This window comes from Perca fluviatilis, chromosome 6 (genome assembly GCF_010015445.1).
Source record: "Perca fluviatilis chromosome 6, GENO_Pfluv_1.0, whole genome shotgun sequence".
In the NCBI taxonomy this organism is placed as follows: Eukaryota; Metazoa; Chordata; class Actinopteri; order Perciformes; family Percidae; genus Perca; species Perca fluviatilis.
In genome coordinates, this window is record NC_053117.1 from 31,058,351 (window position 1) to 31,085,772 (window position 27,422).

General features: G+C 42.2%; 1 protein-coding gene across 2 annotated transcripts in view; it reads right to left on the reverse strand.

The window, feature by feature from the left end:
- The window catches only part of kremen1 (kringle containing transmembrane protein 1), a 62,514-nt gene extending 38,894 nt beyond the window's left edge, over positions 1-23,620 (reverse strand). For both annotated transcript variants that reach the window (XM_039804340.1, XM_039804338.1), the window contains exon 1: positions 23,239-23,620. In XM_039804340.1, the coding sequence (XP_039660274.1) occupies positions 23,239-23,317 (79 nt within the window). In that variant the 5' untranslated portion in view covers positions 23,318-23,620. The remainder of the gene's footprint in view (positions 1-23,238) is intronic.
- Positions 23,621-27,422: the final 3,802 nt, after the last annotated feature.

Genomic DNA, 27,422 nt, shown 5'->3' on the forward strand with positions numbered 1-27,422 from the left:
GCTTGGAATGATCATAAACGATACGTTTGGACTAATTGTATTCTTTGCCCAGGATCAATTCATTTCAGCTCTGGCCAAATGTGGTAAAGCAAGATCAATCATGGTATTGTTTTAATTAATTTCAACGCAGGAACGTAGGAAAAAAGTGGCCCACAGATGTAAAACAAAAGCAAAATTTCCAGAAAGTGTATGACAACCATATGGCTAAGTCAGAAAGACAGAGTGAGAGAGAGAGAGAGAGAGAGAGAGAGAGAGAGAGAGAGAGAGAGAGAGAGAGAGAGAGAGCTGGTTTCCTCAGGCAAAACAATAGCTGGTGGAAGGCTTTTCTTCCCTGAAAGAGGGAATTCAAATAAACAATGGCTGATGGGAGCGTGATGAGCCATCAACGCTCATCACTCTAAGCCCTGGGGGGGGAGCTCCTGTCAAGAGAGTTTTAACAGCTACAACTGAATTCCTTTTTTGATTGCATTCGGATGGAAAATATTAATTTATTATTTGACTGTTATGGTTACTCATACATATGCAGGTGCTTATAATTGCAACTGTTGGCAGAGTAGGATAGACCTTCCGTGTAAACAGCAGGGATAAAAACTTTCTTGTCTTTTCAATGTCTATATATGTCTTTAAGTTGCAAAGTGTAGATGCAAACAATGCCACAAGGGCAACAGATTGAAGTTCTGATACACGGTACATGCATTAACACTTTTGAGTTTTGACTTATCTGCTTTTGAAAATGTCAAGCAAGAGCACATGGAAGTATGACAACTCTTTCACGTCATACCTGTCAGTCAAACATTAATAAGAAAAAGAACAATTCTCGCTTGTTTGGCTCGTCTCCATGGGGTCTTGTTGCTATGTACGCGGTTAGCCAATGACCGGCCCCTTTCATCAAGTCAAGCTGTCTGGGCTGAGTATGAGCTAATACATTGCAATATGACAGTCATTACACCCCTTGGTGAGCCAGCTGTGCTCCAAGGCTCTTGTTTATTCTCTTTCGATTCAAAGTGTGTGTGTGTGTGTGTGTGTGTGTGTGTGTGTGTGTGTGTGTGCGTGTGTGCGTGTGCGTGTGTGTGTGCGTGTGCGTAACGGAAAGGTCTGTCAGATGTTTGTTGGGTGACCATCCAGATGTTTTTTATTTACATTTTTATGTGTTATCTGTTGACTGTTGCAGACGATGCAAGAACATTTTCTGTGTGAACAGACAACAAAGTTTGATCTTATCTGTTATTTTATCTTTGAGGATCACTCGGCCTCACAGCCTTGTAATGCAACTTTTGTAGTCTGTTACCAGGTCCATCATTCATTAGATGCCGCTTCACAGGCTGAGAGGTAGCATCAATAATGACATGTTATACAGTATCTCACAAAAGTGATTACACCCCTCACATTTTAGTAAATATTTCATTATAGCTTTTAATGGGACAACTCTGAAGAAATTACACTTTGCTACAATGTAAAGTATTAAGTGTACAGCTTGTATAACAGTGTAAATGTGCTGTCCCCTCAAAATAACTCAGACACTCATTAATGTCTAAACCGCTGGCAACAAAAGTCAGTACACCCCTATGTTAAATTCCCATAGAGGCAGGCAGATTTTTATTTTTAAAGGCCAGTTATTTCATGGATCTAGGATACTATGCATCCTGATAAAGTTCCCTTGGCCTTTGGAATTAAAATAGCCCCACATCCTCACATACCCTTCACCATACCTACAGATTGCCATGGGTTACTTACCATAAGATCATCTCTCAATGCAAATCAAACCAGCTAATCGACATAAAACCATGCCAGTCTCTAGGTATGGTGAAGGGCATGTGATGATGTGGGGCTATTTTAATTCCAAAGGCCAAGGGAACTTTATCAGGATGCATAGTACTTTTGTTGCCAGCGGTTTAGACATTAATGGCTGTGTGTTGAGTTATTTTGAGTGGACAGCACATTTACACTGTTATACAAGCTGTACATTTAATACTTTACATTGTACCAAAGTGTAATTTCTTCAGTGTTGTCCCATTAAAAGATATAATGAAATATTAACTAAAATGTGAGGGGTGTACTCACTTTTGTGAAATACTGTAAGACCTAAAAAGGTTTACTCTTTTGTTTACGGGAGATCAATAAACTCCCAAATTAAATGTCTGCGTCGATTTCATTAGAAGATGTCCGGGAAAGTGTATAATGTAGAATTTTAGGGCCTGAACAAAAAAATAAATGTTGTGAAAGTTTCAAGTGTTTAGTAATTAGCAGCTTACCATGATTTGCAATATTTACAGCAGTTAGCTTGCACGCGAACACGCATTCCAGCCTCTTGCATCCACCACAAAATTACTGCTAACACTTAAGTTTAGAGTAAATCAAAGGCTCCGGCTGTTCTCAGTGTGTCAGCCAAAGTTGCTTTTAATTAAAGTTGTTTCGCCCTATGTTGTTCAGTCAAGCTTGTCAGCTATCTATCGTCTGGCTGACAGGAGTTCAACAGCAGCAAGGAGCTGCAGGGTGTCAGGTTCCTGCAATTACGGTGCCACTCTATTGTCTGTAAATGGCTCCCCTCTCTCTTAGCAAATTAATACCACCTCGGCATGCAAGGATATCAACCACTAGATCGTAAATCCACTTGTGAGTGTCTGAGGCAGAACATGACTCCATAAAATAAAAAATAAAAAACAGCTTAATGGTGTTACAACAGGGGTCATGCTCTTTCCACCCTTACACGAGGGAGTGACGAGACACAAGTTGTAGTCGGGCTCACACAGAGGACAGGCAAGGCGTGTAGATGATCACCATGGATCAGTGTTTAACCTGGAGAAGACTTTGGAGATAAGGGGGTGTTCAACATTAGTGTGAGCTGGTCCTATAGTTAAAGAATGATGCCATGTGAATAAGGATTGTATGATGTGATATATAAAGTACTAATGTGGGAAGACAGGAATCAGAGTTTTCATTGCATTTACATTTTCCCGGACGCCGCAACCAGGGCAACAGAAAGAAAGAGAAGGAAACATTGCCATGGAGAGTTTGGCAGCGGCACAAGCACAATCATGAGTCACTGCTCCCCAAAAGCAATCACGACTGTTACTGCCCCAGTCAGAGAGGATAACATCAGGCAGGGACAGGGCACCCGACTGCATCCCAAATGAGCTCACGTCCTTCAAATAGCTTCTCCTCGAAAAGAGCGGGTATTAGAATGACTAAACTTGGCTGCATGCGTCGCTGCTCAACACACTGTATCAAAAGGAAAGAGCCAAATGACTTTGTCAGTGTCTCCTCTCCTCCTTCAGGAAACTTTGCTCTGAAGTTTCAAGATGAAGCAGGGCTCGTCTGCACATGGTCCGCTTGGAACGAGCTGCTGCTGGCAATCATCCCGCCCTGCTGTGGCCAAGTTAGCTTTCCAGGATGAGATGGTAAATGTGGCAGCTTTTTGCCACTGGGAGGGAGATGGGGAGGGAGGGTGTTCCAGGTGGTTTCAAGGCACCATTTGCTTGTGGTGGGAATGGGAAGTAGCGGATCTGCAAGGACTCAGAGATAAGTGAGGCCATCGTTAAAGATGAATGGTCCATTTAAGAGCCCTGCGGATGGCCACACATCTATCAAACTAAAGAGAAAAGGACCATTTTACTTTGGAGCGGTGTGGATATGAGCGTTTTATCCTTGTCCTGGAGGGAAATGAAGAGCTCATCTGCTGATTGGATGTCAGCACTCCAGGCCCACTCCCCTCCGAACACGGCCAGCCCCATCTCACACCCCTTTTCCTTGTCACCAAGCAACTGTTGCGCTCTCGTCACATGGGACTGGGCTTTCTTGTGGTTTCATCATAGGCCGTGATGGGAAACAGAACCACCACCGCAAGAAAGATGGAGAAGGGGGGGTGGGGGGGGGGGGTAGAGCCTCCTATAAAATACATGCAGATCTACAAATAGAAAAAGTCCGGGAAAGGGAAAAGGAGGACTCGCCCTTGACCAAGCCCTGCGCTCAAAGAATACTGCACCACCCCGGCGACAAGAGAGAGAGAGAGAAAAAAACAGCAGAGGATCGCTGAAAGAGAGCTAATCGCCCTGTTATTATATTGGTTGGGATTTGTGGCTAATGACTTCCACATTGCAACTTCAAATGCACTTGATGCTCCGAGAAAAGGGGGAAAAGAGTATGCGGCTTTGGTCATGTGATCTCAAGAACACAAACAAACAAGCTTACAAACAAATGGTTTCTCTGAGACGCGTTGCCAGGTCACACAAGAGCACTTATTTGTTGTGTTTGCTATAAGGGATGAAAAGCAGCGATAATTACAGACGACTGCTTCCTCACAGAGGGCTGACATAAAGAGCTTCCTTCCATCTTTATTATATGCTTCGAGCTCTGGGGACAGCAAAACAGGCTTAGTGCATGAGCAATATTTCCACTATTATAGAATTGCACAGAATAAGTCTATGATAGAAACATGCATGTACAATATTATACACAAAAAAAAACTCATTTTAAAAGGAACTAACGCCACCAAAAAACTGGAGGCTGCACACTGTGGATTCAGAGAGCTTCCCATAATATACAAAGATGACAGAAACGGCAGATTATTAATGCACAACCTGCCACACTACGTTTCCCCTCCACTGTGTCCTGGTAGCCATTACTGTTGTGGGGATCATTAATGTCAGTGTAGTAAGAACAGAGGCCAGGGCCAGGCCAAACCAGGCCAGATGTAGCGGGTTACAGATTTCTTTTTCTGGGGGGGCCACAGCTGGCTGCAACACAAATCTGGTTCCCCTTTTCCCCAGCAGCATCCATTTCCACATCAAAACCACATCAGACTTCAGAGGATCGCAGGAAGACTGCTTTACATTTATTATCCAAGTTTCAGAGATGGCCATAGATTCAGTGAGGCTCTTTGAATGAAGTCGGATGTTGCTGAGAAGAAGTCAGTGATTTCTCAGATAGGGGGACTCTGCAGTTAATGGACCACACCTTGCCACGCTGCTTCTCTGATCTCTCCTCTCCTGTAAGAGGTTTTTTAAAAGTGCCCACATGCAAGAGGGTCAATGAAAGTGCAAATAAAAGCAATGATGCCTCTCAAATGATGAGAACAGATGCCTCTAGTTAGTTAAATCTGCAGACAATGACTTCTCAATGGGATTTTACAGTACTTTTCATTTCATGCTTTTGTCATAGGTTGTAGCCCCCGATTACCAGGCCATAAACCAAGACCTCATTCAGTCCCAAAATAGCCTCCATCACCACCATTCTTCCTCTGCAAAAACCCTCTGCTGCACCTCCTTCTGAGTTCACTACCACAGTAGCCACAGACCCACATTACTCCCTGCCAAAGTTGCTGGGTAGCACCTATAAAACATGGCCCCATCTCGTTCTAGTGCGGCCCCTATTATTTAGCTCCGTAATGGAAAGACTCTAATCTGCTGGAGCCAGTGGTGGGCTAAACGCTCTGCCAAAAAACCCTCTGTTTGAAGTAGCTTGTCACAAAAATGGAAAGCATAAAAGTTTTTTTTTTTTTTTGCTACAAGCTGCTCTCTTGCCCTAAATGTCTCAAGAGTTATTTCTCAAGGGTTTTTGAAAAATCGATAAGCAAATATTCCGAAGCAGATAAAACATTCAGCTTTGTAGGATTTCCCATAGAGGACTGGATGATGTCTGACAGAACACAGCACAGATAGAAGTGTAGTTTTGGCTCTGTGAGTGGTCCAGGATGGAACGAGGAGGGACGAGTTTTACTTGGCAGACGTTCAGGGAGTGACTGATGGGCTGCAGACTCTGACAATGACGTAAAGGACATTCAGGGACTTGCTGAAACCCTGGGGAAAAAAGCTGCTGGCAAAATGTCGACATCAGAGACCCGCCAGCCTTGAGGGTGGACAAGGTGTCGCATTGAATTACCTCCCTCTGGCACCTCCTTACCGTTTTCTCAAGTCATAATCAACATCTGCCAAAAAAAAAAAGAGAGGCCATATTTCCAAACATGATTAAAAGCTTCTTCACCTCTAACGATGTCTTTGTTTTTTCTGTAGTTTCTCACAAATTAACACATCCACTCAATCAAACACCTCGCCATACAATAAGAAGAAAGGGGTTACAAGGTTAAACAAATAGAAGAGGGAATTCCCTGCATACAGTACTCAACACACACCACTGAACCTGCTCTAAACCAACTTGGACAGCGGTGTAAACAAGACTTGTGCAGCCAGGAGAAAGCAGGGACTATAAGTCAAGGTAGGAGGAAGGGAGCAGAGGTGCACAATTAGTTTGTGCCTGGGATCGATCCATCTTAAATTAAACCAAACTAGAAATGAAAGTGGAGCATTGAGACTGAAGGAAGGATTGTGAAAGACAGAGCAATGGCAGCGGAGGCAAAATTAAGCCGAAAAGTCAGAAGAGAGGAAAACAGATACAGAGTGAGTAAAGGGTGGGACAAAGACCGTTTTTATGATCCCGCTGATTGTTAACCCAGGCTCTAATTTTCTCCTTCTTGTGCATAGCACCAATGGGTTTATTTCACATTTCTCCATGTTATAGACAAGGCCGACAAAGACCCGGCTTTTAAAAATTAACAGCAAACACTGAGTTAGCGTCTCCAATGCCAGTGGTCTAAGCATGAAGGTACTAATCTCATTCCAGAGGAGCTCTGTGGCACAGCTGCGTGCTGGGGCCTTTTACCAGCAAACAAACAACCGATGCAGGGCTTAAGGGAGAGAAAATATGTCTTGCTAATGCATGTCTTCTGTGAAGAGAATAACACAACCTCATATGGGTTCCTCGTCGCATGCAGCCTTTGATAACCAGAGGATCTTCGGCTTGTGATACATGCCATGATAGCTCACTGTTGCTAATGGCTGTGCGCGCCACGCATGGGGGTGTTTTAAGGTTGTCTTCTTTTATGTTGTGCGTGTAAAGGGATGGTAAAATGATCCCTCAGTCAACTTGCATTGTCAGATGCCCAGATAAACATATGCAGTGACAAAACATGCATTAATCTGCACTCCTACCCACATCATTCCAGCTTTTTTTCTCCTTCTCCCCCCTCATGCCCATACGTTCCCCACCCAGATACACTTACAGTAAGAATGAAAGGGAGCAATTTTCATCAGTGGAGCAGCCGCAGTATTTTAAGATGGATCCGATGTGGAGGGAAAGGAGGCACACACACACACACACTCACACACACACACATGCACACAGGCACCTTTGTTCCCTCGGTGGTAGGGCCAGTGTTATTGAGGTGATGCCATTCTCACCCCCTCATCACTGCACTGTAGATATCACCCACTCAGTGTGTGTGTGTGTGTGTGTGTGTGTGTGTGCGTGTGTGTGTGTGTGTGTTTTTGTGCATTTCTGTCAATTATCTAACTCCTTCTCCTCACAATGGGCCAGCCTCTCAAAGGCAGTAATTTCCACATCTCATGTTGCTCCAATGATAACATTTTCAGTCGTACACAGTGATGGACCTCAGATTCAAATGTAAGCCCTTTGCCCTGTATGTTAAGCCACTGTAAGCTATAACATTAAAAAGCCAGATAGCATCTCAAAGAAAGGTGAACCATGAAAGAAAAAAGGGTTGTCGCTAAACACACCTGTTTTCGATCGTCCTGTTTGTGCTCAGGTTAGCTGCTATCTGAGGAATGTAAATTATATGTGGTTTGTCAGTGCTGTTGGAGAGGATTGAGTGCAACTACCCCCAACACACACACACAAACACACACACACGCACACCACCCCCTCTGTCTCTTTTTCCTGAGGTCCTGTGTGAATACAGGGTGCAGGGAAGATGAGGTCTGACTTGGATAAATAAAGGCCGAGGGGAGGGAGTGATATGACCTGCCCTGCTAATGCAAAACAACAAAAAAACACACTGCTGCGCCAGATTAAAAGCTCTGCTTTTTTTCCTCTTTATTCTTAACAGACATCCTTATTAAATTCAAAGTGAATCATAGCAAGACTCAAGGCAAGAAGGCTGAAGCCATTGTGTAAAGCAGCAGAAGAAATGTAAAGGAACTGTTAATCAAAGTACTTTTGCAGATGGATATAACCATTCAGTTAACAGTCCCTCCCTCCCCCCTTATACTCATGTTCATGGTAGTACAGGTGTTGCTGAAAATCTTTTGAGAGTAACTTTCAAACACTATCCAACTTTCTCATTCCCCCTTTGCTGCTCTTTGGAAGACAGTTTTAGATTTTGCTCTCCAGTTTTGATTAGTTATTTCCTGTTGTGCAGATTCCCTGCCAAGTTGTCATACATGTAGGGGTGAAACGATTCCTCGAATAATTCGATTACAAAAAATCCTCGATGCAAAATGATTGCCTCGAAGCTTCGTTAAATCAATGTCACCAACGTTGTATCGCTGACGGACGGTGTTTCCGCACGGAGCATTATTACTGTCGCACAGACGCGTCTCTCACCGTGCGTTCATGGACATCGGAAAAACGTTTTTCCGAGTGAAAACGTCACCATTCACGTAACGTCCTGTGGGAATCAGAGGTGGGAAACTCGGGCTGGATTTTGATAACCGAGTTTCCCAGTTGGTGACGCATTGTTGACAACTGACGTTTGATTGAGGCGTCTTTGGTTCACTGAACATATTTCAATGATAATAAACTGTTTATTGTGGACAAATGCCTCTGCCAAGAAACATACACAGACATAATATGTTTAAAATTATTCATAAATAGGCCTATGTATAAAAAAACAACACATTATCCGTGTCTTTTCCTGTTCTTTGTCCTGCAGATAACACAAACAAACACCTGGCGATGTGCTGTTTGGATGCTCGCATAAGAAAACAGCAGAGAATCTTCTGTTATTGTGGCCTCCATGTTTTCACACACCTGATGCTCTCGGCTACGGCCAACCGTTGGTGGCAGTCATGCAAAAAGTTGTTATGCCAAACGCCAATATAACAGAAGAAGGAGAACACGCATCCCGACCATGTGAACGCTACCAGTCGGAAAAACAACGTAACCAGGGGGGCGGTGCCTGTTATTCCGAGGTGGCATGAACCAAGGGGGTAAGCTTCGCTTCTGAACGCGAACCTCCGATGGCGCCATTTTGTTGCTACAAAGGTATCACCTCTTGTTAGCATTCCACTGACCGCCATTTTTTTTTTACGTCACTTGACTGCGAATAACTTTACATCTGAAGCGTTTAAAGACTCTATTTGTCCATTGTTTAGTTCTAAAGAAACACAACAATGTATAAAAGGTTCCATTACCTTGTATCTCACGTTATGGCTCCGTAGCAGACGTTTTTGTAAAAATACACTAACGATTGTGTCATAACTAAGTGACTTACTGTCGCACAGTAGAGGAATTACCGTATAGTACAGGAGAAGCTCGCAGGCAGTTTCGACTTACATTAGCTGTTTAGGTTTAATTACGAATGTTAACTAGAATGTTAGTTAGCAATAATTAGCCTGTGCTTATGTTATCTCCTTACATATACCTACAAGACTTACAACTTTCAGACACGTTGCTCACGTCACATTTACGTTGTCTCTGTCAGTTGGAGGCTGCGCAGTAAAGGAAGAGATCACCGGAAAAGTGCTTCTAATAGCCTTCACTGGTCTCCGTCCAGAGCAACGGGGTCTATTGGTCCATTAATATATATGTCAATGGCATGAACGCACGGTTAGTCAATGCTCTCACGGTACAGATCCACTTTTGCGACACGACTGTCGCGTGGTGTCGCGACGCCTGCGTTGATGGGGGTTCCTCAATTTACAGCTATGGGCGGGTCCAGCGGGGAATGTTGTGTCAGGGAGAAGTGATGTCCTCCCCGTCTCCTCTGTGCTCTACTTCTACTGGATAGTCGCGTCGCGTTCAACGGATTAATTTGCATAAAGCTGGGCATTGGTCTGTTCCCTCGGCATTCCTTGGCTTGTTTCGATTTTTTTACACTTTAAACCCTTGTATGCAGTTAAGAAAATCTCCTTTGCGTCAAAACATTTTGCCTTAATCTCTCGCTACTCTGAATCGCCTTATGTCTGTTGTTGGCTTTAGAACAATCGTTGGTTATTATCACTGAAGTGCACATCTCAATTTGTGGATTGTACTCTATTATTTCCTAACACGTAAAAATCTTTCATTTTTAATTGATCATGTCTTGTTGACCTGGTCAGAGCATAAACAGAGCACACATTACCACTGTATCAAATCACAAAAGGTTGTCAGATAAACCGCAACAGAGTGCACTTCTAAGGACACAATAACAACAGCACAATAGGCTGCTGCAGAGGGGACCACAGTGCTCAACATTCAGACCCCTTTAAACCAGCCATGTCTCCAGTTCCTGATCTTGATTGTGAAAGCGATCCCTTTTCACTGTGGTTTGTGTGGCTGTGGGAAGAGCAGCAGTACTGGGAACCAGATGGCTCTGGTAAAAGACAGGGGGCATCCCACCGGCCTCCCTGAGAACGGGGATCCATTACGGAGGATCTATTGAGGGCCGGCAGATTCTGTTTCATGGCATTGGCCGAGTGTGACCACCCCTCGGTTGGAATTGGTCGTAGGCTGGTGCCGCATTGACTGCTGCAGACCCAACCCTTTCTGTGTTCACCTTGGGGAGCTGTATTCACCTTCATTGCAGGACAGACAACTAAATCAGGGCCTCATGGCGACTTGGGTTTCAACCCTTTTGAGTTCAAGCCTCTTTCAAAGGCCCATCACATTGCAAGGGGATATCACTGGCTCTGCAGCTTGAGGGACAATGGTTGTTTGTGAAAACGGTTGTCTGAAATGTTCCTGGGCATTTGTCAAGTAGGGTCCATGAACTGTTTAAGCTCCGTTAACTAGGGTATCGCAGCTCCAGTTAATGAACGTTTATTTCCATTTCTTTTTTAAAAAAAACGACCACACTGAAACATGTTGTCCAACCTCTGTTCTTCGCTCTCTGATCCATTGCACATTTCCCTGTCACGGCTTCTTAGCGCTACCCGTTACTGGCTTTGTTCCTTTGTTTGCTGTCCACTTAGCTACGTCTGCTCCCTTCACTTGTCCAAATGTTTGCTCTGTCCACTTAGCCATGTCCACTTGCTTGGCTTTGTCAAATCAGTGCTGTCTGTGGGCGTTTCCTGCAAGGAGGAAAGGCGACAATTTGCCTCTTTGGCCACAAACTGTTGCAGCTGGACACAAACCAGACCCCCGGGCTCAGCAGTGAAATTACTCTCCATTTATTTAAAGTGGTTGCCATTACTCTACCGCAGTAGAGCACAGACCTCAGTGGCCCTGGCCCAAACATAACTGCAGTATAAAAAGAACTAGGTTCGCCGGACAGGTCATGTCTCACACAGTAGCAATTCAATATCCTCCCGTTATGTTCTTGGTTACGCTTCTCAAAACTCTGAATTGCATGTGACACCACAAAAATACATGGTTGCTTTGAAACTCAGTGGAGATCCTTGCAAAGACACCCAACCAATCACTGGCGAGATGTTTGGAACATATTACATGTTGGAATCAAAGAAAGAATAACAGCTAATTTACCTTAATCATACTTTGTCAAAAGCTTTATTAATAGTATTTCAAAAAGAGAAATACAGAGACAGGAAATCTGAATGGTTTTAACCAAAACAAATCAAACCAAAGTCTAATCGTTTTTTCCTGTTCTACTTGAAATGCAGAAACAACACCAGCCAATGAGCGGTGTCAGGGAATAGCAAAGCTGCACATCCTTTTATCAACACGCCCAGAGCCGATAACGCTCTATTTTGATTTCACGTCAGTATATAAATCCATCGTTGAGGTGGATTTTTTTAATATTTTGTATAATGTTTTCATGCATCAGCCACTTCCTGTCGGGGGTCTAAAACCTCCTTTAAAATTCCATCCTCTGTGAATTAAATTGACTTTTGATAATGACAAAAATTGTTTGTTTGAGAGTTAATAGAATTCATGGAAGAACATAAGGCTCTATCGTATTTCATTACTGTTCTCTCAGTATTTGATTTACCCCCTCGCCCTGGAGTGTGTTCCAGCTGATGGGCTCTGACTGCTGCAGAGAGTACCAGCAAAGCTGAGAGAGAATGTCATTTGGCATAGACTGGAGTGGGTCTCCTCATGCATAAGCAAATGTCAAGGTACACGAAGAGGCCAGGGAACACAGCTCATGCATAATAGTTTTTAAATGTGCAAATGAGGGAAATGGAAGAGAGAGGTGAAATGGTTGCAAGAGAAGGAAGGAGAAACCTTGGAGAACAATATAGATAGTTTGGGATGAAGAGAGTTGTGAAAGAATAAGTACAGAGGTCACATTGCTTCACAGAGCTCCATCCAAAACCAACATGTCCCAGCTCATTCAGAAAAATACTCTGACTGGCCTTGACTGACCTCACAGACTACTATACGGGCCACATGAGTGCACTCTCCCACCTAAACATTGTTTATCTCTTTTTAAACCTGACAGTCGTGTACAGCCAGCAGCAGTTTGACAGCTTAATTCCATGTTGTCTCACGAGACCGCCTCCGTGGATCAGAGGCCGGAGTGACACACTCAACCTTGCTTGCACCACTATGTTTGGGGACGCCTGTTCCTCTCGCTGCTCTGTGCTTTACATGACTATCGCATCCATCACGCCTCGTCACCTCTGAGGGGTGCTACCCATGCGCTACCATCACCGTCATAGAACCTGAAGCTGGAACTGGCCCGGCTGCTTTGCATGCTGGGTCGCCCGACCAACCGCCTGAGCAGGTGGTGATTTGCACAAGGTGAGAGAAAAAACATGAAAGAGTTGCTCTCAGCCAAAGTTCAAAAAGAGAAATGCAGAGAGCAGGGAACGACACACAGAGAGAAGTACTTTGATAAAACAAATGAAGGCCTTTGAACACGACAGGACGCGAATCACAGTGGAACGATAATAAGCATGATTGTGTTTATAATAAGTAGGTCTGTTTCTCCGTCTTAGTGGTTGGTGGTTTTGTGGGCGGTCCAATCCCTCGGCATGAAAGAACAAGGGCGTTGCCTGCAACCTGACCATCGCAGGGCACCACCCGGAGGTCAATAGGAAGTAAATGGGTAGCAGTTTGACACAGAAGGACACAATTCTGATTTACAGCTTTTTTTTTCTCTTCATCTGTTGCCAACTGTGAGCCAGATTTAACTTACTTCCGGACAAGTAAATGAGGGAATTCTTCAAAACTTTGGCCTGTCCTCAAAAGTCAAGACACGCTGAGTGTCATGAGTGTTGGGATATTTAAAAAGGAAAATTCTCTGCTCTATTTTCTTCCAATTCAACCTTTCTACTCTCTATGTCTGGTTTCTCAATGAGTGCAACTCTCTGTCTCCTCATCTATAGGAGACAGGTAGCTAGGTAGCAACTGTGAGCGGAAGTTACTGGCACTGCAGCACTAGGGTTGGGTACCGAAACCCGGTTCCACTATGGAACTGGTTCCTACTCAACCAGTAGGAATCGGACCGGATTAGAACGCAAATTTCAGTTCCTCATTTCGGTTCCACTTAATGTGTCGACTGAAATATTTTCCCTCTGTCGCTACAAAACGGACGTAAAAATATCACACTTTCTCTTTCTTATTATATATTTAAGTACTTTAAAACGTTAATATATTGTTAAATTTAAATCATTTTCAATTTTTTTAAATCTATAAAAAGAGCCTTTCTTTGATGTCATTTTTCAGTTTTTCAAGAATTGGTTTAGGAATTGGAATCGTTTTAAAAGTACCAGTTCGGTATCGGAATCGTAAAAATCTAAACGATACCTAACCCTATGCAGCACTGGACCTGGAGACATGTATAATCATCTTTGGCTTAATTATAATCTACCTAATAAAGTACTATACAAATGTACAACAATATTGGGTGATGATCAAGGGAAGACCCTCTTCCTAGCCTGTTATCACTCGTCCATGTGAACCTGGTAGCGTCATTTTTCAGAGTTTACTTGAATAATTGTTCAGTCACTCAGCAAGGAGAGCTAATAGCAAAGTGGAATTCCAGCATCTCTCCATTATGACTCCATAGCCTGGTCTGTTGTCGGTCACCTTGCAGTCACAGTGTCAGTTGAAGTCGATATGCGTAGTTGGTTTTTGTTGGTGTGTTTTGTTGTCTCGCTAAACCTCTTGGGGTATTCCATTGAAGATTCATGAGGGCTCCATATGGGCTGGTGTGGAGCTGATTATGCATGGACACAGCACAAAGAGGAGACAGGCTGACTGGATTTGCTGTGAAAACAACCAGGACATGCTGACCTGAACCTGCATGCAACCTACAGGACATTTAAAAGGAGTATAAGTAACTATGTAGTAAGTTTTACAGAGAGTACATAGGTTTTTTAGGGAGATTAGCCCACTTGTCAGCCTACTCATGATTCCAATGAGTAATGTGAAAATAGGCAGTAAAAGCAACCATGTGCCCCCGGCAGATTGTTCTGTCTTGTGATTGATGCAGACACTTTCGCATGCCCTTGAGTGAAAGTCAAAGGACTCACATTATCTCAAAAGTCTAATCTAAAAAACTGATGTTTCTTCCCTTAACTTACGCTATTTAAAATACATTCCTCTACAGGCCACCTGAAAAAGTAAACTCTCTAACACTATGAAATTACCAAAATGTCAGCCTTGTAAATAGTCACTAGCTGTGCTTCCATTAAATTGTAAATTTAATTTTATGCAAACTTTTATTTGAAATAAAGGATGTGTTTGGGTTGGACACTGCCTTCAATAGAACTCACTGTTCTGCCTTGGTTAAACCGGTAACCCACTTGGTAAATCTTTCCATAAGACTGGGTAAATTCCCACAAAGTTGCAAACAAGCCATCATTACCCCAATTTTTAAGGCTGGTGCAAAGGACCAAGCAGTCAATTATAGGCCAATTTCAATACTGCCTGCTCTTTCCAAAATTTTAGAAAAGATTATCACAGAACAGCTAATAGAGCATCTTGAAAGTAATAAACTTATCAACTCCAAACAGTTTGGATTTAGACAAGGGTACTCTACAGAAATGGCTAACTGCTACCTTACCGAGAACATTAAGAGTAAGTTGGACAAGGGTAATGTTGTGGGAGCTGTGTTTATAGACCTAAAAAAGGCCTTTGACACCGTGAACCACAACATACTCCTGAATAAACTCACCACCTTCAACTTCTCTGAACATGCTATCGGTTGGTTTGCATCATATCTGCAGCATAGAGAGCAACGTGTTAAAATAAAAACTGAACTTTCAACATCACTAAAATCCACAATGGGTATCCCACAGGGTTCCATCTTGGGGCCTCTGCTCTTTAGTTTATATATAAACGATTTACCAACATGCTGTCAGTCAGCTAACTGTCAAATGTATGCTGACGATACTGCTATTTATGCATCAGCTAGGACACCAAGTGCAGTAGCAGAGACCCTGACCAAGGAAATGGAGGGTATATCCCAGTGGCTTAAAGATAACCATCTGACGCTCAACATCAAAAAGACTGTATCTATGTGCTTCTCTATAAGAGGGAAAGCTAAGTGTACTATCAAAATAGACCAAGAGGTCATAGAGGAAGTTGAGGAATTTAAATTTTTAGGTATTACTCTGGACTCCCAACTCAAATTCAATAAACACATTAATAAACTCTGTGTAAGACTGTCCGGACAAACCTGAACTGTTTTAGAATGATGAGGCATTACATACCTGTTAAGGCAGCTTTATTGTTTTTTCATGCCATGTTACTCTCTCACTTATCCTATTGTGCTACTGTATGGGGCCAAGCCTCCCAGACAACAGTCAAACCTATCATATCACTATATAAACAGGCACTGAAAATAATGGATCGGAAACCAACAATGTGGCATCACTGCTTGATAATACAGAAATACAAGCTTTTAAATTTTGACAGCTTTATTAAGTTTTCTTTTCTTAAACTGACTTTCAAATGTGCAAATAATCTAGCTCCAGCCGTACTCTGTCCTTTTGTGACAAAAACAAATACAAGGAGAGTGGCCACTAGGGGAGCAGTAGGTGGCAACTGCATAGCAGAGGGGCGCAAAACTACTTACGGCCAGTCATGTTTTTCAGTGATAGGGACCCATTTCTGGAATAATTTACCAATCGAAATAAAAACACAAACTGAACTGAAAACATTCAATACAATGGTGAAATACTGGCTGAAAGAAAATCAAGAATGTAACCATTGAGTCAGCTGTGTGGTAGTAATGTATTATCTGTGGATGCATGGCTGGTCGTATATGGCTGCCAAGGTTATGGTTAGGGTATAGGTGAGTGAGTGTGAGTGTCCGGGTGCCTGGGGTTTGTGTTGTTACGGGATATGCTGTTCTGTGTAATGTGGTCACGACTCTGCGAAATGTTGATGTAATGTATTAGTATACAACTTATTAGCTGCATGATTGTGGAACTCACACTATGTAGTTCTTTTAAAAATTATAATTGGATACATTTTTAGAAAGGCCTGACCAAGGACTGGGGTTGCAAATTAGCCAATTGGCTAGAAACCTTTTTATGCAACACATCTACTCACATTGTTATGGATTGACTATGATAATTGTATGTAATAATGTGCGCTGCATTGTCCTTGATAAATAAACTAAGAAAAAAAAAGAAAAAAAAAGAAAAAAAATGTCGCAAAAGAAGTGAGAATTAGGTGTAATTCCATCAACTGGTTAGGAGTAAATAAACTAGGCTTCAGCTAGTTTGGTCAGAAGTTGGCGCTTTAGGCTACGCATGGCTGTTATCAGCTAGGAAACAGAGAAGAAGAAGTAGAGGTTGCTATTGCTAACTGGAGAAAAGAAAAGTTGCCTTGGCCATCTAGCCCATCTATGAAAGCTTTTTCTATTGTGATACTTTAAAGTGCACATAAAAATAGGTGAGTCTACTGTCACTTAACACAGTGTATGCAAAAGTGAGAAGCACAACGATCTAGTCATATCTAGTTATCAGTTGCCTATTTACACACCCATCAAAAACAGAGCAACATTAGCATTCATTTGGAGTCTTGTTTATCACCATCTGACAAATGTGAGCCCAATACACTCACTCTTCTTTTAGCTCTGGCGATCTACACCAACTCCTGAAATATTTGTCTCTTAATCAGCTAAATGCTCCACTGTGTTCACCACCACCAGCTAGTTGCTAACTTTGTCTGCTGTTAGTTGCTGAGCTGTCTTAAAAGCTGCCCTAAACAAAACAATTAAGTTGCGTGCCATAAAAACCAAAACATCTGCTGAAAGACACTAAACGGAACGTAGAGCTGAGGGGAACTGCAAATCGAGTGCTAATTCTCAGTGACTTTGTTACTACGAGCGATCCCTTCCACATTACATGTAACCATTTAATCCATTGTTAATGTAAAATATTGATAAGAGCAGCTTATCGTAAGGTCCACTTACTGCTCTTTTTCCTGAGTTCTTTTTTACACATGTCACTGTCTTCATCAGCAGATCAATCTTCATGCTTAATATATGAATGCTTTCAAAAAATTGTTGATTTAGCAAAAATGTCTTCACTATGAACGTCGAAAACTTCCCCTGGTTTCTAAAAAAGGTCACATCATAAATCAAGTAAATAGGTACTTGTGTGTAGCACAGCACACACACACACACACAGACACACACACACACACACTCACACACACACACACACACGTACAGACTGTACGGTACAGTACACCAATCTACACCAGTGGTTTGTCTGAACTTGTGTCTGCAGCTCAGAAGCTCACTAGGGGAGGAGAGGTTTCCATCTCCATCTCTGAACCGGAAAAGCGGTAAGGACCACAAGGCCCACATCTGAGACCCAGACCCCATCTTCCCATAATGCCCTCTGACACTCCCAACACTGAGCACAGAGGGTTTACCCGCACACCGAAAGCCCTTATGTTAAACTCTTTAAGAACCCGCTGTCTCTCCTCAAACCAACGCTCCATTGCGATCACCTCTGCCAACACAAGCTCGTGTTTCCTCAGATCGCAGCTGAGGATGGTCTGTTATTATCTTCTGAGTCAGACCATTCAAAGTGTCACACACACACACACACACACAAACATCCCTCTGTCTCAGGGGTTAGAAACTGCACTGTATGGACTGCATTTACAAGTTGAGAGTGGATTAAGTCGAGACAGATATAGTTATTGGCTGTGTAAGGGAGAGTTGTGGATTGGGCAAAGACAGACAGACAGTGGCTGTGTGTGTGTGTGTGTGTGTGTGTGTGTGTGTGTGTGTGTGTGTGTGTGTGTGTGTGTGTGTGTGTGTGTGTGTGTGTGTGTGTGTGTGTGTGTGTGTGTGTTGGAGGAGGAGTATCAGATAGAGGTTGTGAGACCTCTTGGTTTTGACACTTTACGTGGCCCCTTTAAAATCCAACGCTGGAACGTTGGAAGTTTATAGAGGCTCCAGATGGCAACAGCTGCCTCACATTTGAACTCACACTCAAACACACACATGTAGTGCTGAAATGATTAGCTGATTAATGGATTCTTCGAGTGACAGAACATTTATCAGCACTTTTAAAAGTGAAATTGTCAAACATTTGTTTTTTTCAGCTTCCTAAATGTGAGACGTTTTCTTTGTTCTATATCATTTCACATTGACTGTCTTTGGGTTTTTTGAGAACACAAACCATTTGAAGATGTTCCTCTGGGCTCTGGCCAGCTGTGGCAGCTGAATGACCATTATACACTATTTTTAGACTTATTAATTGATTTGTTTAAAGAAATAACAGAATCAAGTTTGAACCATAATTCTTAATTAAACATGGACAAGATGTGGTGTAAAGTGGAAATTTTAACATCTAAAATTCCATGACAACTGGGCAATCTGCTGACGAAGTTGGTCATGTCATTGTGATATGATCAAAAGCTTCAAAAAACCTTCTATAGGGACAATGTGGTGGAATTGTTCTCTCAAGTGCGGAACCTGAACAGATTGCAATAATTGATAATAAAGATAATTGTAAGTTGAAGCCCTACACACGTAGGCAGGTACAGAAGCAGAAATATGCACACAAAAATACACAATAATCCTGGACTTGCATACATGGAAATGTTGACAAGACAGGTGAGTATATACACACACACACACACACACACACACAGTAAATGCGCTCTGACTGGATGTTAAGACAAACATCTGAAAATAACAAAGCCCACGTACTGTAGACTCCTATCAATCACACAGTCAACCTAGTGAACACAGGAGCGGCACGACTGTTGCCGGCATCAAAAACTACAATATAAACCTCTGTCTGAGCTACTCTTGAGGAGTTTGTGCCATGTTTTATACCACGCTCCTGCCAACTTGCAAACTATACCACACAGCGACTCCCACTTCCGTCTGCGGCCGGGAGCAATGATTCTGACAGAGTCCAGGCCAACATCATGCCCTACTGGACAGCGATCAGACAGGGAGCAGGAGAGAGAGCGGGTTGCCAGATAAAACAGAGGGTTGCCAGTTTGTGCAGCAGCTTATATGCATGTTAGGCTACAAAGAAGAAATCACAACATATGCTGTCATTCATCCCCCCATCATTTGGTGCGTGCAATGCTTCGAGGAAGAAAGAAGAGTGCCAGTGTTAAATGCGAGTAAAAATCTTAATCTAAATCTCCAGTTTGGTCTGGAATAATCAAGCTGATTCACCTTTGGAAAGTTAATTTTGATAAGATACCTCACTGCACAGAGCGCAGCCTTTGCAGATCTTCCCACTGTGGTCTTACAAGTTATTTCATGCATGTCTAGTTCAGTAGTGAGAGACTTGGCAAAGACTGCAGATGAAAAGAAAGCCTATAAGGCACCTCTCGCCTCCTCCGATCAGTCCAGAATTCAGATTCAGTTGGTCGAGCACAGCCTGATATTAACCTGATGTTTTCTTCATCTGGCCCTATTTCTGACAGCTCTGTCTTATGTGATCACATAATGAGCGTGCATTCCATATTGCCAAAATGTCACAGCCTGCCCTTTTCAAGCCTCAGCTCGACACAACCAAAGCTAACTGTTTTCCTTTAAAGTTAATAGAAAGAAAGTCCAGCGAAACACAGGTTGTGACTCTACTTGTTTCATGTTGCTGTTATTCATGACTGCAAAAAGTGGGACCATTCAGATCAATTGTTGCTGACCTTTTTGCCTTGTGAACCTCTAAATCAAAGCAATGCCTTCTTACAATCCCTTGTTGCAGGTTGCATATGTCTATGAGCAGTTCAACAATTGAAATATTACTGCAGAGCAAGGCTAGCTGCGTTCCATGGTTTCCAGCCTTTTTGCTTAGCTAAGCTAACCAGCTACTGGCTGTAGCTTCACATTTAACACAGGCATGAGGGTGGTATTGAACTTCTATCCAACATCTAACTTTCAGCAAGAAAGTGTATTTCCAAAAATGTCAAACTGTTCCTTTGATCATCCCTGAATCCTAGGTGAGGGAGAACCGTTGTAGGTTGTCCTCACATGTGCCAACAGTTTGTTCACTCTTCCACTGAAATCACTCTAAAGGTGAGCCGCCTTACTTAACGGCTACACTTCAAAGCTTCATAAAAAGCTGCCACACCTCAAGAAGATTATGCATCATTTACATAAACAAAAGACATACATATAGGTACACTGTGAGAATCTCACCACCACTTTCACCACTGGCCCACATTGTCAACCTGCCACTGAGGCCGGTAATGGACAACAGGAACATCGAGAACAAAATAATTCCATGCTGATTAACCAGCTTGTTCACGACAACAACACCATCAGCTATTACCGGCTTACAGAGCAACTCAATTACGCCTCATCTTGACAGCTCTGACAGGATTCAGCTTCCACTTGTGTGTACATTTGTGTGAAGGGCCTAAGCAGCTGCCAAGTGAGCAACGGCAGGCCATAATCAGACAAAACAGCATGTGGGAGTCTGGAAGAGTTTCTTTATAACGCCACTGAGTTCAGGTAGAAGAGGAATCATATACATTAAAGATAAGAGTCTGTGGTTAACTAACGCTCTATACTGGGAGCATGAAGTGTGCTGTATAAAAAATACAGTAGGTTGCATAAAGGCACTTAGCTGCTTCAGCTACAACCAACACTCTTTGTATGTGTGTGTGTGTGTGTTTACATCTCTGCGTATGTGTGTGTGCATATCACTCATCGCATTATATTATCCCTCAGTGCAAGATAAAAAAAAACAAACTTTTGCTCATAACACACTTCTGCTTGGTGCCATGTCTACCAGGACAGTGGAAGCACTCCAGTATAATTGTTTTAGACACTAGTCACAAAAGCAACAGTGGCTGGCTTTCTGCAGAGCATTAATAAGATGTTGCATGACCTAGCTTTAGCAGTGAAAGGCATATTCAGCTGTGTTTAAGAATTCATATTTGCACATGCCCAGATTTTACTTCTTAACAACATCACAGACACGCCCTGGATTCTTCTGATAGAGTTCACATTCATAAAAGTTTATCTGAATGATGTTAAACCACAACAATAAGACAGTATTTCAACCACTCCAGCCAAGCCAAGAGTTATTCTGCAGCCCTGCTTGTTTCAGTGTGTCCCCTTTCCCTTAACCTGCCTTGTCTGTTTCCCTGGAGGTTGCTACATTTACCAGAATGCCTTTCACCAATCTCCAGAGCATGAACTTTATGGCATCAATCCTAAACTGAATCTCCTCTGATTGGATTTCTCCTGTTAAACATGAGCATAAAACTGTATGCCTGGCAAGAAGCTCTTATTCTTTGAATCAGAGGGCCTGACACTAAAACATCTGATGTTTCCACTTACATTCAGCATAAAATGTGAGCAGTTGTCTGCTTTTGAACTCTACAGTAGCTCCAGACATTTAGCAAATAATCTGTGGTTGTAAGAAAAAAAAGATAATTTACAGCGTCTAAGGGCAGAAGGATTTTAGGGTTTTTCCTTTAGTTGTTGTTAAATTTTGCATTTAGTTTGGCCTCCACAGTCCAAACATATTAGTGGAAAACAGAGGAAACAGAGCATCAAAGAGTCTTTGCACAAGAGACTGACGTAGACTTTTGAAATTATTGTTTTACTGTACAGTAAATATGGCACAGCTGACTTAAACTAAACATAAACTTGGCCTTTTTTTCTCCCCAGTGTTATGAGGGGGAATACCATTGCTTTAAATACTTTGTTAATACATAGGTACACATGGGAGTACTTACGCACTAGCCCAGATGGTGGACCCTCTAATTTGAAATCCAAGGGTATAATTAAGAGACAAAAAAATTAAAAAGGAAAGCATGAGGATTTGCTGCTTCGACATGAAACGCGGCACAAATTACAGCAAGGAGAAGCTCGGTTTGTGTGGTCATCGTTATTAGATATTCACATTACAACAAAATATTCAGCTTTGCGTGGGGATCCGGCTGTGACTTTGAAGTGCTGCAGATAGACGCAAGCGTGTCCCTGCGTTTTAATCTGAACTCGATGGTGAATTAAGTGGATGATATCAGATGACTGAGCTGAGAGACTGATATAGTTCAATTAAAGACACAATAGCCAATAATGCAGTGCAGTCAGCAGTAATATTACGATGGAGGTTTAAAACATCATACAGATATGTCCCCTGCCATAACCGTTAAAAATGTGGCCAATCAAAAGAACTTCAATGTAATTAATCAGCCAAATGTAGCTGATGCGGAAAAGGTCAACACATCAGGACTATGGGCGCAGAATGTGATGGAGAGTGGAGTGCGTAAAAGCTGCTGGTTAGGGTTACAACAAGCCCATAGTTTCCCTGATTTAATCGAAACGTAACTTTCAGAACACAACAACATCGGTTCCAGATGATGCCTATAAGCTTTTTCCAGATTTCCATGGACCCCTGTTTGGTCGGATTTTGTCACGGGGACACACACGCCGTGTCTGAGGACACCTTTGGATACGGTTTGTTGGACCACAAGTGTTTACCCTGTAGGTGTGGAGGTAACACTGAAACTGAAAACTGCTCACTCTCTTGTCCTCAAACGAATCAAATAACAACAACATCTGTATAATTTTTTTGCTTTGTCCGCCCTCTGTGAACACCACAATCATGCAGTTTGGGAAACAGTGTCGTAGTGGGATTTGGACCAAGACGATGAACTATGAATGAAGTTACCGCGACTGCAATCTGTGACATTGTTCGATACCAAATAGGAAAACGTCATAACAGCATTCAAATCGACGCATCTCTGGTTTGTGGTGATTAATTTCGGATAGAATAATAACCACCCGTCCGGTGCGCAAAAGAGCAACTTTGGAGACGCTTCCGACAACGCAGATAGGATTTATCGGAATGCATCCTCAGAAAAGGCGAGGAGAAAAGTTTCACTTACCAGTGTCGAAAACACTAAAAGCCGCAGAAGAAATAACCCCAGCGAGAAGAATAGCAGAGGTGACTGTCCAGGAATCCATCGTGTGATTAAAGAGTCTGAACTGGCTCTCAGGTGAAGTGCAGCCAGACGGACAGATGCGCAGACCAGCGGGCTGGTGGACTGACTGACTGACTGACTGACTCACTGACTGACTGACTGGCTGGCTGGCAGACTCTCTGGGTCTGTGCAGGAGTCGCTCTTTGGCCGGCGTTAAAAGTCCCTGAACTTCAAGGCAGGTCCTATAGCTTCTACTACGCTGACACCACAAAGACGGGAACAGATAGTAGAAAGAGGGATCCTATTTCCAACCCATGTGACAGGAAATAGGGGCAATAGATTCAACCTGCAGCGCTGGGGAAGCAACAGAAATGAAAGGGGAGGAGGGAAGAGAGAGAGAGAGAGAGAGAGAGAGAGAGAGAGAGAGAGAGAGCGGAGAGAGAGAGAGAGAGAGAGAGAGAGAGAGAGAGAGAGAGAGAGGTGGGGGGTGCGGTGCAGGGGTTGGAGGGTGGAACCAGTGGTGCAACGAACAGCAGGTTAGTAAAGTATAAACTAATTTCCCCTCTTAAGACTGTATTTAAAGCATCTTCCACAGTGATAACCTGATAATATGTCTAATAGCACAGCAAAACAAGAACAACTATTCCAGATGGTAACTTTAAGCACCATACGGCCATCATGCAGTCACTATTAGGTCCCTATAGTAATATTATAGGCATAGAAGTAATGCCACAGGAGATCAGCACTACCATAAAGTATGACAATTCACTGTAAACGTGTTATGCAGTAGGCTACCAGAGACATACAATAAGTCCCTTTCTGGAATATTAGGGGAGTATTGTCTTGGTTTTTATGTTGCGGTATAAATCTAATTGGGGTTTATGACATTTGAAAACCCCTGGGCTACGACATCCTAAACTGCACACAAAGGCAAGTCAAACGACTTCAGCAATATATCATTTTAATAGCTAGTATGGAAGAGGGGGGAAATGAGTGAGAAGGGTTTGCACATGATCCTGGTAGAGCAGTGGTTACAGTAGGTAGCCCTGTGGCTTAATACAGTGGAGATTAATTAAGACGTGGATGATGCTGGGGAAACTTCTCCAAGAAGAAATTCAAATATTTGTTCCTGCAGCTGGAGCTGTGATAAAAGCAACACGTGATCACAAAATGGCCTTTGTCTATGTTTCCTTTATGTGTCTGTCTGTGTGTTAATATTTAATAAATAAAACTAAGTACCATGGGCACAATTTGGGGAATCAAAGACTTCTTTCTTGGTGTGATATTGAGTTGCTGATGTTATTTATTAGATCATTGTAATCCACAGAAATGGGTGAAATGTTTTATTTCCAAACTGAGTCACAAACTAAAACTGAGCAGAATATCTTCAAATTTCAGGTATTAATTTTAAAGCTGGTGAAATCTCGGTATAAATATTCTTCCCAAAGGAAACTCAACGTGTGTGTTTCAACAGGTCTGCTGTCAGCTCAATACAGGAGTCAGAAAGTCATTACACTGTGTGTGTGTGTGTGTGTGTGTGTGTGTGTGTGTGTGTGTGTGTGTGTGTGTGTGTGTGTGTGTGTGTGTGTGTGTGTGTGTGTGCGTGTGTCTCATCTCTTTGCCTTCAGAAGGGCATTTTAAGTGTGAAACAGCACCCTCGTGTGTTTCACTGCAAGCATCATGCGGCACTGTGAAGAAGTGTCCAGCCAAACACCCTAAAAATAGAAAATCCAGTATGAGCTCACCACTCTTGAAGAAAAAAGGCCCAACATTTATTTTGCCAAAACCGACGGGGTTGAGATGGGCTGCACTGGGAAAGTATTCTCGCATGACGTGTGCCCTTTTGAGAAATGTAACTGTGTGGCCTAGGGATACTGGCTGGTAAAACCTTTTTTGAAACTGCATGACAGCTGTTTTTCAGTCTGAAGTAACTATCTGACATTATATGCATTACATATCCTGTTATAACGAGTGCAAATAAAAAGTAAGTGAACCCCTTGGATTTCTCTGCATTTTTGCACAATTTAGTCAGATAATATGGTCTGATATTCTTCAAAGTCACAATAATGGACAAGTTACACCTGCCTGAAATAGTAACATAAAAACAATTGCATGTTTTGGTGTATTTATTGAATAATTAGCTTGAACCAGTCAGAGTCAGGATGGAAAAAGAAAGTGACATCTATACATTCCAGGAGGAATTTCTGGCCATTTCGCCATACAAAACTGTTAAATTATATTATTTCAGGAGATTCTTGATCATGAATGCCTCTCTTCAGTTCATGAAGACAGAACACACATGAACACAGAATCTCACTTGATTTGTGGCCGGGATTGATCTTAACCATTCTGAAGCATTACTTGTCTGATGTCTGAGACATTGTGTAGTTCATATTTCGTGTTTTGGTGTTTGGGGATTTTTGTGTCACACAGTAGGTACAAACTGTGGGGGGATCGTGCTTTTGCAGTTTCTGCCTTGAGACTTTGGAACAGGTTACCCCCTGACATTCGCACAATTACAGACGTAGCACTTTTTAAATCTAACATACCTTTTATATTTAATACATAGTAGCGCTGTGACATTTTCATTTTTTCCACCTGCTTTTACATATCCATGATTTTACTGTATGCTGTGTTTAATTCGTTTCTGAATTTACTGTGTTGTGTTTTTATTCTTGGTCATTGATGTAAAGCACTTTGGATACCTACTGGTTGCTGTAAAGTGCTATATAAATACATGTTGATTGATTGATTACAGCTCCCAACTTCTATTAAGCATCTAATGATTGACAGCTATACACTGAAACTTTAACTTGTATAAAAAGAAATTTTATAATTATGTTTGAATGCATTGTTTTCTCAATAAGTATTATCTGTTCAGACCCAGGGGCTGCAAAAAGACTACAGATCATAGTGATCCCTACTCCATGCTTCACTTTAAGGATGATGTTAAGGTTATTAGTTTGTTTTGATTTATTACTCCATAATGTAACAAAATATAGTCTTTTGTTTCATGTTTTCTCAGAACATTGTTCCAGGAACATAATAGAACATTCAGGTTGCCAATGTGTGATGTACAATATCATAAATTTATTTTAAGGGAGAATCGTGCTTTCCTCCATGGTGTCCTTCCATGAGCAGCACCATTGTCGCCCTATATTTTTCTAAATGCTGAGACATAAATCGCAATCTCAGTGACTTTGAGATATTTAGACAGGTCCTCAACTGTAACCCAAGGGTTCTCTTCCACCTTTTTCAACCTTTCTTTGCCATCTTGCTTTGTCTGAACTACTCTGAAACCACATTTGAATGACGGATGGTTCACATCAGCTTGTAAAACGATGAGTGTCAGTAATCCTTATTTTCCATGTGTTTTGTACAGAACAAGGTACAACTAAGCACTAAGTACAATTTCAACTCATTGATGAGAAAATCAGACTTTCATTAGCTTTTTTAAAGGTCACAAACTATTACCTATTTGGATTTTTAATAGTGAGATTATTTAATAAATAGGTCAATTTCGAAAACAATCCTTTGAGTGTTAATAGGTTACATAGAGTGTATTTGTCTATTATAGTGACTTTGATGAAGATCAGACCATCTGTTATGGCTTAATAATGCATAATTGTAGGTAATTCCAAAGGGTTCACTTTCTTTTTCATGGCACTGTCAGCATATTTACCCAAGTAGTATACTCTAGCACAATTTTGAGGTGCTTAACTTGAGTTTTTCTTTAATTTTCTGCTACTTTATACTGCCTCTCCACTACATTCCAGAGGGAAATACTTTGCAACTTAAAGGTCCTATGACATGCTGCTCTTTGGAAGCTTTTATATAGGCCTTAGTGGTCCCCTAATACTGTATCTGAAATCTCTTTCCCGAAATTCAGCCTTGGTGCAGAATTAAAGCCACTAGAGCCAGTCCCACAATGAGCTTTCCTTAGGACGTGCCTTTTCTGTGTCAGTAGCTTTAAATGCTATTGAGGAGGAGAGTGGGGGCAAGGTGGGGGGGGGGGGTGTGGCCTTGACCAACTGCCACTTTGCTTGTTTGCAAGCCATGATGTCTCTCTCTTTCTCATGGGCGGGCCAAATGCTCTGGGTGGGTAAAGCAGAGCAAGGGGAGGTAACCTTGCTCCTAATTTTGGGTTG